Source organism: Opisthocomus hoazin, chromosome 1 (genome assembly GCF_030867145.1).
Source record: "Opisthocomus hoazin isolate bOpiHoa1 chromosome 1, bOpiHoa1.hap1, whole genome shotgun sequence".
In the NCBI taxonomy this organism is placed as follows: domain Eukaryota; kingdom Metazoa; phylum Chordata; class Aves; order Opisthocomiformes; family Opisthocomidae; genus Opisthocomus; species Opisthocomus hoazin.
In genome coordinates this window covers 64,327,398-64,344,270 of record NC_134414.1, presented here as the reverse complement: position 1 = coordinate 64,344,270, position 16,873 = coordinate 64,327,398, and the positions used below count along the sequence as shown (strand labels likewise).

The following is a 16,873-nucleotide window of genomic DNA, read 5'->3' as shown; positions in this document are numbered from 1 at the left end:
TACTACAGAGATATAAGGTATGAACTCTTAAATGCACACATGCATAGTAATAAAAAACTGTAAAAAAAAAAATCAAGATGTAAATCAGTAATTTCCATATGTAAGATGTCATATCCTTTGTAGGTATTTATATATCTGCAGAACTGTTATTAGGTACATACACACCTGTGTAAAACATCTAAGAACAAACAATTAGGTTCCATATTTCAGCACACAATAAAAGACAATGCTCCACGCACAATTCCAACATTCTCATTAACTATAATCCTTCTAGCATAACTTTCTACTAATTCAAACTGAGTTTGAATCCAGAGCCTGTCTACATTAAAAACAAAAAAAAAAAAAAAACACACTACGACACAAAAAAAGCCAAACCACCTCACATCAATCTAGCTATCATGGTGTAAATTCCTCTCTCGTATAAACTTACTCAGCTGATATACAGCAGGGGTTTACATCAGCACATTGTACTGCAGTAGTCTAATGGTTCAAATTGCACCAGTATAAATCCACTTCAGAGTTACGCAGTTCATTTACAATGGCTAATCCTACCACCTATCTAGCTACACTGTTGTAGAGCGACGCTCATTTTCCCCCAGATAGATAAATCTTTCTAGTCTGACACGGCATCTGTAGTATTCAGCAGACAGCATTAAAGCCAAACCAAGTTTTACAGAAACACTCATAAGACTGTCTGCTATGTGAGGTCTCCAGTCATTCAGGGAAGGAATTAAATAAGTGTTCCAAGTCTTTCTCCTGTCTCAAACCATAGAACAATCTGTCCGGCGACCAAAACAAGGAACAAAGGCAGCAAATCCTCCAACAGTTTCCTTCCTGCCTACCCTGCTTCTTCAAGTATACTGACTAGTAATGAAAAAAATAGCTCCTCCAACACCCACACAGTTAAGGGGTAAAATGAAGATTTTTCCCACATTACAGCTCCCTCCTCTAATCATCCCCAGGAAAACAAAGGATTAGAAATCCATTTTTCCCCTCTGAGTTTTCCTTCCTATTTTCCATAAGACACAGAGGAAGATCTAAAGATTTCTCCTACACAAACCATGACTTCCCTCTCTAAAACTTAAAAGGAATTAAAGTGGTCATGGTTGATTCACCCCTGCTGCTTGGGAAGGCTAAAGGAACAGCTACTACTTCTAGGCAGTCAGTCAGCAATAGCTGAAACACTTTCTGATCATCAGCCTACTTCTGTATTTGCCAAGCTTAAACAATTACCTTGAAAATGAGGAACAGATACACAATCAAATACTGCATTGTGATATTATTTGACCTTAATCAATGTATTAAACTGCTATGAAATAGCAACTACTTAAAATTTCTTACAGTGCAGTGGCCTTTTTTTTCCCTCCACAACATAATAAATGAATTATATGCTACCATTTTCTGAAAACTCTTACAAGTTTAAGGAAATTATTTCAATATTTATTTCATAATATTAAAGCAAAAATCACTGGAAGAAAAAAATAAGTCTCTCTAGATTTGATGTATCTTCTCAGCTTAATTAACACAAGCTTTTCTTGTTTTAGTTTGCACTTAAGAAGCGGGAACTTTACTCAGTTTGCTAATTACTACGTTTTTCAAGCTGTTTTCTTGAAACAGATGGCAGCCTATCACACTAGGAACTCAAATTTCTGTAGTTACCTCGAATTACGTAATTGTCCAAAGCCTCTTCCATTCTTTTCAGTGCTTCAGCTCTATTAGAGCCATAGGTAATCAGCTAAAAAAAAAAAAAGGTATTGAAGTTATCCAGAAATGAGATAGTGTTTTGTCTCTAGATTCTGAAAAGCATTTCAAATGACAATGGTTTGTAGAACTGCAGTCACAAAAACATTTCTTGCACACCACATTTCTCTGAAGTATCTCTGCTTCAGAGGCTCTCGAAAACAGCAAGAGAAAACTAAGATCTCTGAAGCCATTCAATGAAAGAAGGGCAATCACTTCTCCTTCATAAAACATAAAGCATCTAAACAAGATCTCTCCTCTTCTTTAGCACACAGAAAATTAGAGCAGAGGTTCAATGTCTAGTTGACTCTCCTGACTTCTAATACCCAACCAACTTCTAAGATTTAAATGAATTTATTTGACAACTGAACACTGACTATAATGCCATATTTTCATTTCACCAATATGTTACTGATTAATAGGAACTAATACTAGGAGACAATATCAAACATTTTTTTCACTGCTTGCTTCTGGAAGCCAGAATTATGGAAATTTTAGTTCTGGCTACTTTACGTCAAAAAACATAGATTGGCAGCACCTAAGTCTGAAAGTAATGGCTTCTGCTTAAATCAGAATCCTTTTAATAATCAGAAACTGCACAACAAATAATTACAGTGTCAAAAGATAAAAAACCTTTTGTTTAGAAGTGAGACTAAATTTCCTCTACTGCACATCTTCCTTCACTTCTTTCACATTCCCTTGAGGCATGTTATGCCTAGCACCTTTAAAACACTGATGTAAAAATCCTTTAATATACTCTCCCCCCTTTTAAAGATCTGTGTGTAAAATTAGTGTTTCATACCTCTAGATTATTGAAAAATAATAATCAACTCACTTTTGAGATCATAGGATCATAATAAATGCTAATATCACTTCCTTGTTGTATGCCACTGTCAACACGTACCTTCAAAAAAATAAGAAGCAAAAATAATTACATATCGGGAAACAAAATATTTCAACATGAGATCAAATCTACCTGGAGGCTTAAAACATAACACCCATGAAGCTTATTGTGTACATTTTTTCCCCTTGCAGAAACAGAGTAATTATTTGGATTCAGAGAAGCTGGGAGGGGGGGGAAGGGGAGCTTTCTCGTCCAACAGGAAAAATACTTGCAAGTTATTCTCTCCTTTAAAAGAAAACACAACTGCAATCCTCAGTTGATAGCCAAAATTCTCTTTTGTTCTCCTAGAATGCACAATAAACACATTAAATTTGATCTAACGGTTTAGGTTGCATTACACACTCTAAACCTCAACTCTGAACGTACCCAATTCCGATTTAATCCCCGTAATAAAATACAGCTGTAATTATTCTTTTGACTGACACCTGGCATGAAGGATGCCCCTTATAATCACATCCTTTCTGCATCTCTATGTAATCACGTCCCCCATGTTCCGCTACAGCCCTTCCGAGGGCTCCAGCAGGAAAACAAGTAGGGAGCATTCAGCAGGAACTTCGGAGCTCTGCGTATCAGCTCCATAGGAATATTGAGCCTGTGGTTTTCATGTCTGTAACACTTTCCTTCTTTGCCTCACCCTCTCAACTGTAAAACCTTTTTTTTTTTTTTCTGTTGCTGCTCTTCCCCTGAGGCTTTAATGTTTACACAGCTTTTTTCCATGGCTCTGCTTTGTAAGGACACAGCCCCAATTAAAGCTCTGATTCTGCAATATTCGTGGAAAAAAATAACACAAGTTCAAAAAATTTCTTTTGAAGAGGCTGATTGCTGTTAACCAGCCAACAAGTTAGTTAGTATATTGCTGATTCTTGTTTTCATCTCTCAGTTTGATTTCATCACTGTAGCAATGAGGTTAGCCATATAAAACTTTTCAAATGAGCAATTTCTGGGGAATAAATATTTATTAAATTGCTGCTTTTGAGCGCTGGAATCTGAAATATTTTTTAAAAACTAATCAAAATAACTCGAGAGTGATAAACACATTCTGGGGATCATAACGTTGGAGGGCTCTAATCAAAGCTGTTGACACAGCAGGGCTCCGATATACTGCATTGCAAAGGGGGTGGGAAAGAGGGTCCTGGAATCTCACTTATATCTTCACCTGGGGAAGGAACCTTTGTAATAAACAGCAGCTCATCTGTCTGCAGCAAGGCAGAAAAAGGTCAACGCAACGGCTGTTAGGCCTTTAATATTTTAATTTAGGCAATTATCAAGGGACCACATGTAGAACCTCTTGTCTACAGAATCCACATGAGGGCATGATGATGACTTTATTATCCAAATGACATAAAAAGATACCCTAGCAGGTGTACTCACTTTCTTCAGTAAGAAACACTGCCTGACCAGTTTTTATGACATTATGTTCTTTTTATTCTAAAAAGCGTACACTTACTCATATATTTGTATTTATATTTACATATTTATATATTGTTTCTTACAAATTTATGCTTATTTGTATAGCATATTTATTCACTTGTAAAGGTAGTAGCACTTCTGTAGCATTTTTATCACATCTTATCTGCATGTACTTTATCTATGCTAAACTAAGTCCCCCACTACCCATACCAGGTATGTTTAACAGCAGAAGGTAGTTCAGACATGTCACGAAGAAACACACAGCGTACTTCCCAGCTCCCCTTCTTGTAACTGCTAAACTGTCCTTCCTCCCAGGATGTCTGCCCATATATAAAGTCAATGCATACATTCTCACACTCAAACCAGAAAAAATTTATTTACCTACTCAGTCCCAGATAAATCCCTTGCCCACAATATCTTCTGTACTATACAATAAATACATATATAAGATGTGAAAGTATGACATACATGCTCCACAGGCATACTTGAATTATACTGTTCCTTTTGTCTCCAAAGGAGCACCTCTGAAGAGGTCACATACAAGTGTTCAGGGGTGCTTTACATACGCATACATGTGCATGTAACTATTTATACATGCACATCACATTTTGACAAGGAAAAAAATATATGAAAGGTGCATAATTCAGAGTAAGAAGGTTACTCAGACCTTGCAGTTACTTGTAAGGTTTCTGAGGCTACTGACTACGTGCTCTGCCTGCTCCGTTTCTGTTGATACACAACATACACACATACCACTACACAATTTACACTTTTTCCCCAAGTATAATATCCTGAAAAACAAAAATTACAGTGACAGTTGAAAACTCTTTAAAAACTACAGCATAATTTCCATTAAAAAAAAAAATCTGGAATCCTCCGTAGAAGTTTAATTTTCATAAAATAAACTCAAGATGATAAAAAGATGACAGCAGAAAAAAAAATACATTTACTATCTTCAGTTCTCTCTGTGGTGCTTATGTTTTCAGAGCCTGGTAACAGCAGGTGACTTTATAAACTATGTGGTGTGACAGAACTTAATGAATATTGGATGAAAAAGAAACCCTAATTCAACAGATACTAGCTATAATGTGCTTAACTTGATAAATAACAGCAATATTTATTAGACTTCCAGCAATTACTTCTGCTTAAAATATTTCCTTTCTTTTACTCAGTATTTAAAATACCAAAGAAAGGCTATGTTTAACATCCTACTGTACCCTACAGCTCCTTGGTATTACAGCCCCCAGCACTTCTATTGCTGTTGTACTACCATTACGTGTTACAACAATAAACTGAAAGACAAAAAAGCTTAAGGGGGGGGGGGGGGGGGGGGGGAAGGGAATGCAATTTATGTCCCAGTCCTGCAATGAACTATTAGTGCATCAAATTCCACTTACCAACGCACACAGGTTCCAGTATTTCTCAATTCTTTGCCATATCAGAGTCTAAGAGTTTTCTCTTTCTGGTAAGAGTCATTAAAATACCAGACTGCCCATCATCCTGGCAAAAAGCAATGCTGGAGCCCTTCAGATGTGGCCATACGTTCGCTATACTGCGTAAGAGCATCGAGCATGAATGCTGTCTATCACAACACGGGCTTTTGGGGTTACCTATCTTAAGCTTCATAATCAAAGATGCAAAAATTTTATATTTACGAGTACCACGTTCCAAGAAAATTACAGACTACATAACACAAAAATAGCCAGTATATTCCTATCTATAGCTAAGAAAAAACCCCTCACACAGCCATGCATGCCAGTTCCACCAGCTTGAGCAGCTGACACACAGGCACAGGTAGGCAACCAGAGCTAACCTGAGACAGAAGAAATGAACTGAAAATGCATTTGGCAATACACTACTCATAAGCTGAACTCACTGTGACACGCTACAAGTCTATGTTATTTTTTTTTTTTAAGCCAACTTGTCAACAATTCTAAAACACAAAATGCAGAAAACAAACACTGTGGCACAATGGGAGTGTAATGCTGAACTTTTTTAGTCATATTAATTTTGTTCTTAGCGGCATGACATTCTCAGGAGGGAAATTAGTTTCACAGTGGCAGAAAATATGTATTAAGACACCAAACCATGAGTGTCTACACAAAAATAGCTGTTCTATTTTTAATACGACAATAGAAGTAAACAGAAAGAGAACAGCCTAGACACTCCATATGAGCTCCTCAAACCATTGCTCTGAAGCCTCTAGCGTAATTAAAATTTCTTTCTTCGGTACCATCATGGACCACGTGAAGCGATCAGGCATCTCCCACCCTTCATTTTCAATTCACCTCTCCGCCTAAGCACAACTCCCAGCCCGCCCCGTCTACCTGACAAGTGACAGCCCAATCTGATTAAATGCTTGCAAGGGAGGGGACTCGTGGGCCTCCATGACAGGCCAAAAGTGATCACCATGGAGATACATAATTACAGCTGTCAACGCATCTACTGTCCTGCTGGCATCAATTTGATTGCTCCCAGCAATAATGATAGACAAAGCTTAGTGTGCACTCTCCTGCACCCAATCACTTTATCTATTCCGTGGTCCATTTAGCTGACATGCAACATTCACACAAGCAAATAACAGCAGTAAGCAGAACATTTAAGGCATTTTAATTGTTTTTTCTTTGTATGGATGGCTCGCAAGCGCAAATGTTATTACATAAAACTCCTGCTGCAGCATTAATTGAAGAAAGATTTGGTGGGACAAAGACTGTAGGGGGTATAGTTTGTCCATTATCACTTGTACTTTCAACAGGTCTCACGTTTGGAAAATTGCAAATTGCAAAAACTTGCAAGGGCAAAATGTTTGACATCCTGTTAGCTATTACAACATGGTGAAAACTTCTAACAACCACTAGAGTATTCATTACAAATTCTTATTAAATACACTCTTTGTTTCATTAAAAAAAAAAGTTTAGATACATCCAATGATACCTTTTTTTCCTCATCTCCTCTTTAAGATCACATAATGCCTTTTAGATCTTCACAATTTTTTTCTGCTTTCAGGCTTTGAACACAGCATGAAGCCTTAAAGACCAGAAAGGGTCAGGTCCCTTTGGAAAGTACATGGGCAAAAACAATTTAAGAAGTGAAATAAATCATATATCCAATATCATCTCCACATTCAAGATTCCTGCTGTAATCTTTCACTATTTTCCGTGCAAGCAATCAGACTGAATAATCATATTCACAGATGGTACAGCCTTGTCATTCCACTAACTGACATAGCGGTGTGTATATGTGCACTTCTGACAGACTACCTTGACTGTATAGAAAGACAATGTCCTTGTTCTTTACACACAGCAGAAAACACTGCTTGTTAAACAGCCATTCCACGCCGTTAGACTGCATCCTGAAACTTGTAATAATTGCTGTAACAAATTTCTTCTCGAAAGTCTACAAAAGCTAAACCGAAAGCACTGGCAGTTTCTCACTGGTGTCCCCAGTTCTCTGTGCCTGAAAAGCTGACTCAACATTTCACTGTCCTTTCTAATCACGACGGTATTTTTACTAAAGCTGTGTTTGAAAAACTTACGCTGAAACTTACAGAACGTAACAAAATATTTCAACATATAATCTTTTCCTGCTATACCCAACTGAACATTTTAAACACAGTTTGGAGCTGTATGTTTTTAAGCAGTTTTACAGGCTGCACAAATAAGTATTGCCATGTTCTGTTCCTGCCCCCCCGCAAAAAGCTGGGAAAAAGGCCCGCTTTACAAAGCTGCTGAGTACTTATAGCCTCTGTCTATAAAAGAAACACTCAGCACCTCTGAAAACCAGACCCAAGTTACTTACACTTGGCACATGCAATGGTTCCTGATACTGAGACAGTTTACCAATGGACGGCAGGCCAAAAGATTTGTAGGGGTCCTGAAATAAATTTCAACATAAGAAAGCATTCAGCTTTTACAGATGCGGAGAAGATAACATTCAAAAGCTTGAAGTCTAACAGAAACCACTGCTGCAATAACTTTGTTTTCTTCCCCAGAATTACTTGTGTTGAAGTACATTTCTTTATCCACCTACCCCTGTGACATCAAATAAAGAACTGGAAACATACAAATTCTCTTGGAAGAAGGGTGGGAAAGTACTCAGAAGGGTGGAGTTAAGAAGAAAGTATAAGGAAAAAATTTCAGAGATAATGGAATTTCAACCTGCCCTTTTTATCTTAAGAAATCAAACTGACCTTTATGCTTTTGGAAGTGTCCTCCATAATGCAATACCAATTCAAACTTAATAGGACAGCAAAAAAAAAAAATATATGGTCTAGAGAATAACCAACCTCATGGCAAAGTAGTTAGATTCATTACCTGCTTATAGATGTGAGGGAATCAAGTTGAACAAAACAGCTCAAGCATCAGTTACTCCAGGGTAAAGCCTATTCATACTCAGAATAGCTACCATGCCAATCACAGGGCAAATATTTATTCTTTATCAAAATAACTCATATAACTTGTAATCAGTAAAGCATGTTGAAGATCATGTGCATGCCATGATGAGAAAGCAAAAAGACAAGACAAAGTAAGATGCCCTGGGTCACAAAAGCCACAATAATTAAGCAAGGGAAAAAAACACCTCGAGGTGATGAGTTATTTCTGAAAAGCATGGTTACCTAAAATGTTCCTCAGAGTGAAGGCAGCTAAGAATCATTTCCTCATTAACGAATCTTGATTTTCATGTATCAAAAATGACAGCAAAAATATATTACTTTGAAATGCCCTTAACACGCTTGAAAAGTGGTTTTATATTTTGGCAACCTTTTTTAAGGTGAGACAAAGTCATAGAGTAATTATAAAGTTATTGTCTTGGAATGCCCTTTGAAAGTTTGCCCTATAAACTATAGTTTCAGAAAATATGTAACTTGCTTTTTCAGCAATGTATGTAAATATTTTAATACATCAACAAAAATTCTGTAAGCCATTGAATTGTCACTGTCTTTTTAAGATAACAAGTTTCAAGTACACAAGTTAAGAAACCTGAAAACACCACTTAACTGTAGCAAATAACTCCAGCACAGAACACACAGCAAATGACCTTAGAAATATATCTCTTTTACCACTTTCAATTTTGATTTTCAGAAAAAAGGTATGTCGAAATACATACTGTACTTTGAATTAAAAAATTAAAATTCTACAGCTCTACACAAGCTCATTAACCGTTTGTGTTACATACTCTAAATCGTGACTTTCATCTGATATTCCTTGACTTCACCTTGGCATCTGTCCACACCTAGGTGTTATTACGCCACAATTCAACCACCTACCCTCCTCCCCATTACCACTCATTTACCTCAGCATAAACTCGACATTCAACCGCCCAGCCGTTGATGGGAATATCAGCCTGTTTGTGCCTGAGAGGGTAACCCTTAGCAACACGGATCATTTCTTGGACTAAGTCCAGGCCAGTAATGCATTCTGTGACGGGATGTTCAACCTGCAAGGTCAAGAACTGTCAGTCAGTAGGTAACAAAAACAACAACAACGAAAAAAACCCCACACATAAAACCCAAAACATTCTCTGTAAACAAACACAGATAAACAAGAAATTAAACCAGCCAAAGAACAGACAAAGAATGCATTCCCATCCTGGTCTTGTTCCCCCCAAAAAAATTCTTCTTGACAAACTCCAGCAACCACCGCCTTTGAAGGGAAACCCCCCAAAATAATTAGCACGTTACAAAGGAAAAACTATAGAGAACACCTAGGAGGGTTTGGGGGGGGGGGGGGGGGGGGTCCATTTATTCTGTAAATTCACATGCACCTGGTGACAATGAGTTAAATTTTCCTTTGTTCGGAAGCTTTGCCCATTCGATTTTGTTTTGAAAAGACTCGCACTGTAGCCATAAATCTGTTTTACCTGAAAATCTCAAAGTAGCTGATAATCAACCCGTTCTGCTACACTTAACACGGCACGTACAGGAGCCGCTCACAATATTCCATAGAAGGAGCCTACCCTAAACCTCACCCATTCGCCTGCTTTCACTAACCCGTCCTGACAAGCGACCAGATTAGCGTAATCTCGCATCAGCGCAGTGTAGCAGAAATGAGCAGATGGATCCTTCCATTTTTTGCCCCCCCCCCCCCCCCCCCCCCCCCCACCCTCCTCCAGACTCCTCTGTTCAGCGCTTCGCATGCACAATAGCCGGGCTGGGCGGGCAGAGCCGCGCCGCGCTCTCCGCAAATTGCTGCCAACGCCTTCGCGGGACGCTGCCATGGGAATACCCGCCGGCCACGCTAACCCCGGCGTGTGCCCGCACGCGTACGCACAGGCACGCTTCTTCCCTTGAAACCGCGACAAAAACGGGCACGTTTCTTCGCTTTTAAAAAACCTTTAACTGGACGTAGCGCAGTAGGAAAGCACCCAAAGACAAGAAGGCACACCATACAGATGAAGTGAAAGACAGGCCTGCTAAAAGCATGTTCTTCACGCAGAGACAGCTGTCAGACTTTCCATGTAGAAACTATGACAGAACTGCCATTTTTATTAAGAAATGTTTGTGCTCCAAGGGCCAAAATACCTTCAGAAAACGCACTTCACGATGGTTTCTCTATCACGAGATGTCATACTACGTACATTTTGTGACACAGCAAAAGCTCAGTGACCAAACCACTTGCCTTTCTTCCTTCACCTACACTAGTACTAAGGAAAACATTCTGTCATTGTAATAATCTTGTGGTTTATCAGAACAAGGAGATGATTTGGTCTTTCAGAAACAAGCTTTGTAAAAATAAACAGATGGCATCCATAATTAGCCCTGTGTGTGCTGTGAGTTTGTTTAGAGTTTCAACAACATTTTAAGACGTTTTGACATAATTTTAATGACAAATCATCACTGAAACAAGCACCTATTCTTTGAAGGATAAAAGTGACATTGAAATGGGAATCTGATTATACAGTTTAAGGACGTACCTTTGGGATTCAGTCTTGATTCTACCTAACACATGATATTCTCCAGCATGTCAAGCTTAATAACAGTATTTGGAGGATCTACGAAACATCTCAGTGTCTACCCTGCAGTGCTAAATTGAAGCAATTCAGTTTCTATTAAGATTTGAAATTTCTATTAAAACTCCCTAAGTTAAAACTCCCTAAGTTTTAATAGAAAGTTATTTATCACACATTCGTATTTGGATAACAGAACTTACTCGCTTATTCTGGAATTTTAAGTTTTAAAAAATTACCTTTGAGTTTAGAACACGTTTGGAATTCTAACGTTCCACATAATTAAAATACAATATTTCTTTTTTTTTTTTTCCCCAAAGACATTTGCATTAGTTATACTGTCATTTTTCTTGGATTGCAATTGGCATTCCAGATTCAATAGCTTCTTTGTTGTTTTCCACTTTATTGTTGGTGATCAAAATAGGATGGAATGTTTCTGGAAAGAAAAATATTTTTGTTGTTTGGTTCTTACAACTCACAAACATTTATTTAATCCATTCTTCAATACAGATCTTTGACTTGGTCAATATTTTCTTCTGTTTCTTCAAAATACTCCCTTTGTTTCTGCACACAAAACAGCATTCAGAAAATATGACGAGGAAAAATTTTTGAGGTTTTTTTTTAGGGTGGGGAGAAGTTGTCCTGCTTTATTTTAGGACTGTGCTTCAGCTAGTGCCATTTAGGCATAATATAGACAGTACCAATTGTATCACTGATTTTGGGGTACCAAATACATTTAAAAAGCATTTTAGCATACATTAAGACAATGAGAACACCAAAATGGGGTAGAAAAGAATTTTAACCTTAAAATCCAAGTTGACTTTTTTGTAACTTCAACCCTTCAGTGAGCTGCACAGCTCAGACTGCACTGGTTTTAGCATTTCATAGAAATCATAGAAATCATAGAAAGTTTTGGGTCGGAAGGGACCCCTAGAGGTCATTTAGTCCAACCCCCCCGCAGCGAGCAGGGACACCACTAACTAGATCAGGTTGCTCAGAGCCCTGTCCAACCTGGTCTTGAATGTTTCCAGGGATGGGGCCTCCACTACCTCTCTGGGCAACCTGTTCCAGTGTTTCACCACCCTCATTGTAAACAATTTCTTCCTTATATCCAGCCTAAACCTACCCTGTTTTAGTTTAAAACCATTACCCCTCGTCCTGTCACTGCTGTCTCTACTAAAAAGATTGTCCCCATTTCGGTTTTCCTTCGGCAAGGGGAGTGCAGGAGAGGGTCAGTATTTTTCACATTATACAGAATATGCTTCAGCATACAGTACAAAAGGACACTAAAAAAGTAGTAATGCCATATCCTGGTTCAACAAGCACCCTGCAACGAAGTTCTGGAGGTGCAAGAATCCACCCACAGAGAGACACATGCAGGATCTGAAATTAAAGCTCTAATCTTTTACAAAGCAAGGAAGGATGGGGGTAGAAGTGAAGAAATTGGATCATCCTTCTCCCTTCCCTCCCCAAAAAAAGAAAGCACAAGCATCATCATTCCCTACTGATGAAAGCTCTAGAATAACTGTCACAGCTATTTGACTACGGTAACTGTTCTATCTATTTTTAAATCACTGTTAAAAGCTAGGCTTTAAACGTTTACCTCTTTTACTTTTCAGCCTTCTACATCAGGTGTCGCTCTTGGTATGCCTGCCTGTTGCATTTTCTTCTACCAATTTTATGCTATACCTCTTCTCCATCAACAGCCTTAGCATCCATAGAACAGCAAGTCAAGGACTAAATTTTTAAAGAAATGAATGCAAGTATGCTCACAAATGGAGCTGAATCACACTCAACTGATCAACTCTTCCAGCTTTAGGCCATACTCAGATTTTGTAGTCAGTTGATCCAAGATCTTGCCAGCGAAGCCCCAGTTGATAAGGCAAGCACCGATCGTGGTATGGTTATATGATAGTGGTTAAATTCACAAGTTATCTCTGTCCTTAACACAAAGGGCAAAACCATACACGTCTGCAGCAAGCAATCTACAGACCACAGCTATATCAAGGCAGCTGTACCTTATTCTCAATGGGACAAGCAGAAAAACTGATCAGCCATAACTCACTTTTGGCAGCTAACGAATTGAATCACCTTTATTACCAGTTCCTTTATTTAAACCAAGTCTATACATAAACAATTTGTAACAAATCACCATTTCAATGCACGTAAGTACAACAGGACAAGAGGCAATGGCCTCAAGTTGTGTCAGGGGAGGTTTAGATTGGATATTAGGAAAAATTTCTCTACGGAAAGAGTGGTCAGGCATTGGAACAGGCTGCCCAGGGAAGTGGTGGAGTCACCATCCGTGGTTCAAAAAACACGTAGATATTGCACTTCAGGACATGGTTTAGCAGGCACGGTGGCACTGGGTTGATGGTTGGACTTGATCTTTGATGTCTCTTCCAACCTTAATGATTCTATGATTCTATACATACCTCCTTCAAAAAGTCTTACTCCCCACTTTCTGTGATACATACACACAACTTTCTCTGAAAAAAGCCACTTCTGTTCCTGTTTTCAAGTCCATAAAGCCATAGCTGTTATTGCCAGCAACATCTACACAGGACAAAGGGAAAGTGCTTCCCTTCATACTGGATCTGGTCTTCTTCAGACACCTCACAGCAATCAGCCTCCCTGTGAGCCTTACAAGTGGTTTTGCTTCCCTAAAATCTTACAGTTTATACAGCAAGCAACACTGGTGGCAAAGCCTGTAAGAAAATAACAAGTAAAACCCAGTACATAGATGGTGAAACAGGTACAAAAGAGATAGGGGAGCCTGCCAACATCGCAGCCCAGTTGGCATTCATCCCCAGAACACTATAAAGAGGCTGGTAACTCTCGTCCTGTTCTGTGACTGCCAATGGTCTTCAAGCTTTACCATACTGGGGTTCATCCACAGCTACAGAAAGAGTCATGCACTTTGTATGAACAGTTGGAGCTAAATTAGTGATGACTGGTCCGCTATATTCAGGGGAATAATTTGAGGACACATTTTTCTGAGAACCATCAAGGTACTCAGATCTAACAGCAAACACTTCTGGATACTCTCACAGATTCCGCTCTTGCCCCTGTGTGCATAAGGCATAGAGTTACTCACACACCAGTCAGAGCATTCAAGCAGACCACAGCAGCCAAGAAAATCTACATTTCAGCAGACTTAAAACTACAGCCTGTGTCACCCCTACTACTGTAAGTCCCTAGCTGGTGTCATATACCCCTTTACGTTAAGATAAATAATCGCAAAACTAACTTTCAACATACACCTCAGTTTCTAGGAAACATGATTCACCTGGGATCCCACGGGCTTTTCTGCGGCAGCCAAATCCAGTATCAATTGACCCAAACCCATCAACTTACAGATGCTCCTCAGCCCCCTTTATTTCAGTAAGCCTGGTTTCTATTTCAGAGAACTGAACAGAAACAGAGGTGCACACATGTTCTGCTCTACAGGCAGGCCAGCTTCCTGACTACCACGAGCAGGAGCACTCTGGGGTCACATCTTCTTTCTGCAAAATAGTTCACAACAGCCATGTATATGGGGTTTGGGGGCACATAGTGAAAAACAGCTTTTCAGAAAGGCTGCCGGAAAACAGACGAGGTTTGGATTAATGTACAGAACGAATGGAAAGCACACAGGAATACATAACAGGCAATCTCCTATGTTGTCCTTTTCTATAGACGTAGTACATGATATGAATTGCTGCTTATTTTCTGATTTATTAATATGTGATTGAAGAATGGAGTGCAACCAGAACTACAAAAATTTCCATAAACTAAGATGCTCAGGTAGACTTATTGTTTCCGAAGTAAGCTGTTGCAGAAATAAAAACTAATGCAAGGACATTTGGTACTAACTGATTTTTTAATAACAGCATATAACTTCGAAAAATATTTAAACTGCTTTCTCATAGGAAGTTATCTTCCAGTCATCATTGATTCAGTTTTCTCACTTCTTCTTTGCAAGGGTTTATTTCTTTATTGTACTAGACACACGCAAGTAAGAGATCACTTAGCCTATGAATACTGAAATTGTCTTTTCCGTGTTTTAAACAAACAGCACACACTTTATTTCAACAAGTTATTTAGCTGACAATTTCAACATAACTTTCTCAATTAACATCCTGCGCTTCAGAAAAATAAAAATCTCACAATTGAGTAATTCGACACAACTTCCTTCCCACTACATACTCCACGTAAGAAAATAAAGAAACTTGCACCCACAAAACCTACATTGTCTTTATGAAAGATACAATTCCTGCTTTCACTACATTTAGCAGCACTACCAAGGCCATCTCAGAGTACTTCGTTCAAGGTGGCTCTGGTCACACTGCAGCCATTCTTGGGCTTTCTTTACATCAAGTTCACCAAAGGAAAGAAACTAGCGTACCCTTTGAAGAATGATCTTTTGTTTCTCTGCTTATTAAAAATGGAGCGAAGCCTCCTTTCTCTCTACTTTTTTTAATAGTATTCTATGATAGTTATGTGGTAATGTTGTCTCTAAGATATCACTCCATGCACTGTTAATGGCATCTTTCAGATTCAATGGCTTACACAAACAATGTCGTTCTCTTCTGTCAACAACAATTAGCAATGCTTTTCTGTAGTTCTTTTGGGAAGCCTGAAAAGCAGACAACCAGCAGCTACATAATGGAAGTTGCATTAGGAGGCAAGAATGTGGCAAAAATCTGGTTAACTGTTGTCGGCTGACCCTCTTGTGTGAAGAAGTGTTGTTTGGCAGCAAAATCACCTTTTCTTTCGGTTCTAAAAATGGCCATGAACAGCTGGTATAAACTGTGTGCAGAATGGATTCTGGTGGGCTTAGGGGATTGGTAATGGGATAAGAGACCTTTCACCTTTAGGTCAGTAGTTCAAATTCAGCCCAGGTTAGCAGCAATTGAAAGTCTTTACCATCTGACACTGTTCGTTAGCCTATTTAAAATGACTGAAGCAAAGTGTCACAGTAAAACAAGATTCCAGTATTAAGAAATATGAAGAGTCTCAGCAAACAGCAGAAACAGTCGCTTGAGACTTTACTTTGAAATCCCGCCATTCAGACTTTGTGGAAATCCACTCCTCTAACCCCTGACAGCCCCTTTCACTGCTTCCGTACTCCTGCCCACCCATCACAACTCATCCTCCAGGCAGTTACGCACGCCAAGACAACAAAACCACCTCTCGCCGTCCCACGGGTCTGCTACGGACACCAAAGTCACCACCTCTCTGCGGTCTTAGCTGGCAGTCCAGACTCCGCTCATCACTTCGCTATTTACATTTTGCTGCTACTGTTTATACAGCGCAGCTGCAATATTTTCCAGCACTTCTCTCCTTCACTGAGCAAGCGTGTAGCAGGTGCTGCCTAATGATGTGCAACAGAAGACAGATACCATTAAGAGACAGTTGGAACCAGCGGTTTATAAGCAGTGATGCTCCAGATGATCACCAACAGGATTTCTACATCCTTCTCGACATTTCCCAGCCATGCTTTTTCTGCTTTCCTGAGTGGATGAACAGATGAAGAGGGAGATAGGAAGAGACATGTTGCACGTAAAAATTCTTCCTCTGCCTTTCACACCAGGCATGGCCAGTTTTGTGCAAAGACAAAGCTCTGGAACACAACATTTTCTAGAGGTCAAAATCTGATGAAAACACTGAAAAGTGACAACAAAAATCTTAGCGCTGCGTAATGTTTTACGGGTATATGGAAGTTTATTTACATTCGCTTTATGCCGTAGAATCAGGTTACTTTAAAAGAACTTGAAAACATTTACATAAAATACTCTCTCTACAATTATCTGTAAAATAAAAACATACAGGTATGCCATTTTCTCTCAATAAATCTATTACAAACATGTCAAAATTAACTTTTAATCCCTA

The 16,873-nt window shown here is 38.9% G+C and overlaps 1 protein-coding gene across 1 annotated transcript in view; it reads right to left on the bottom strand.

The window, feature by feature from the left end:
* The window catches only part of PCCA (propionyl-CoA carboxylase subunit alpha), a 300,689-nt gene that overhangs the window by 160,939 nt on the left and 122,877 nt on the right, over nucleotides 1-16,873 (bottom strand). The window contains exons 13-16 of the mRNA XM_075424221.1: nucleotides 9,347-9,490; nucleotides 7,853-7,927; nucleotides 2,576-2,644; nucleotides 1,660-1,735 (exon numbers count right to left, since the gene is read on the bottom strand). Of these exons, the coding sequence (XP_075280336.1) occupies nucleotides 1,660-1,735; nucleotides 2,576-2,644; nucleotides 7,853-7,927; nucleotides 9,347-9,490 (364 nt within the window). The remainder of the gene's footprint in view (nucleotides 1-1,659; nucleotides 1,736-2,575; nucleotides 2,645-7,852; nucleotides 7,928-9,346; nucleotides 9,491-16,873) is intronic.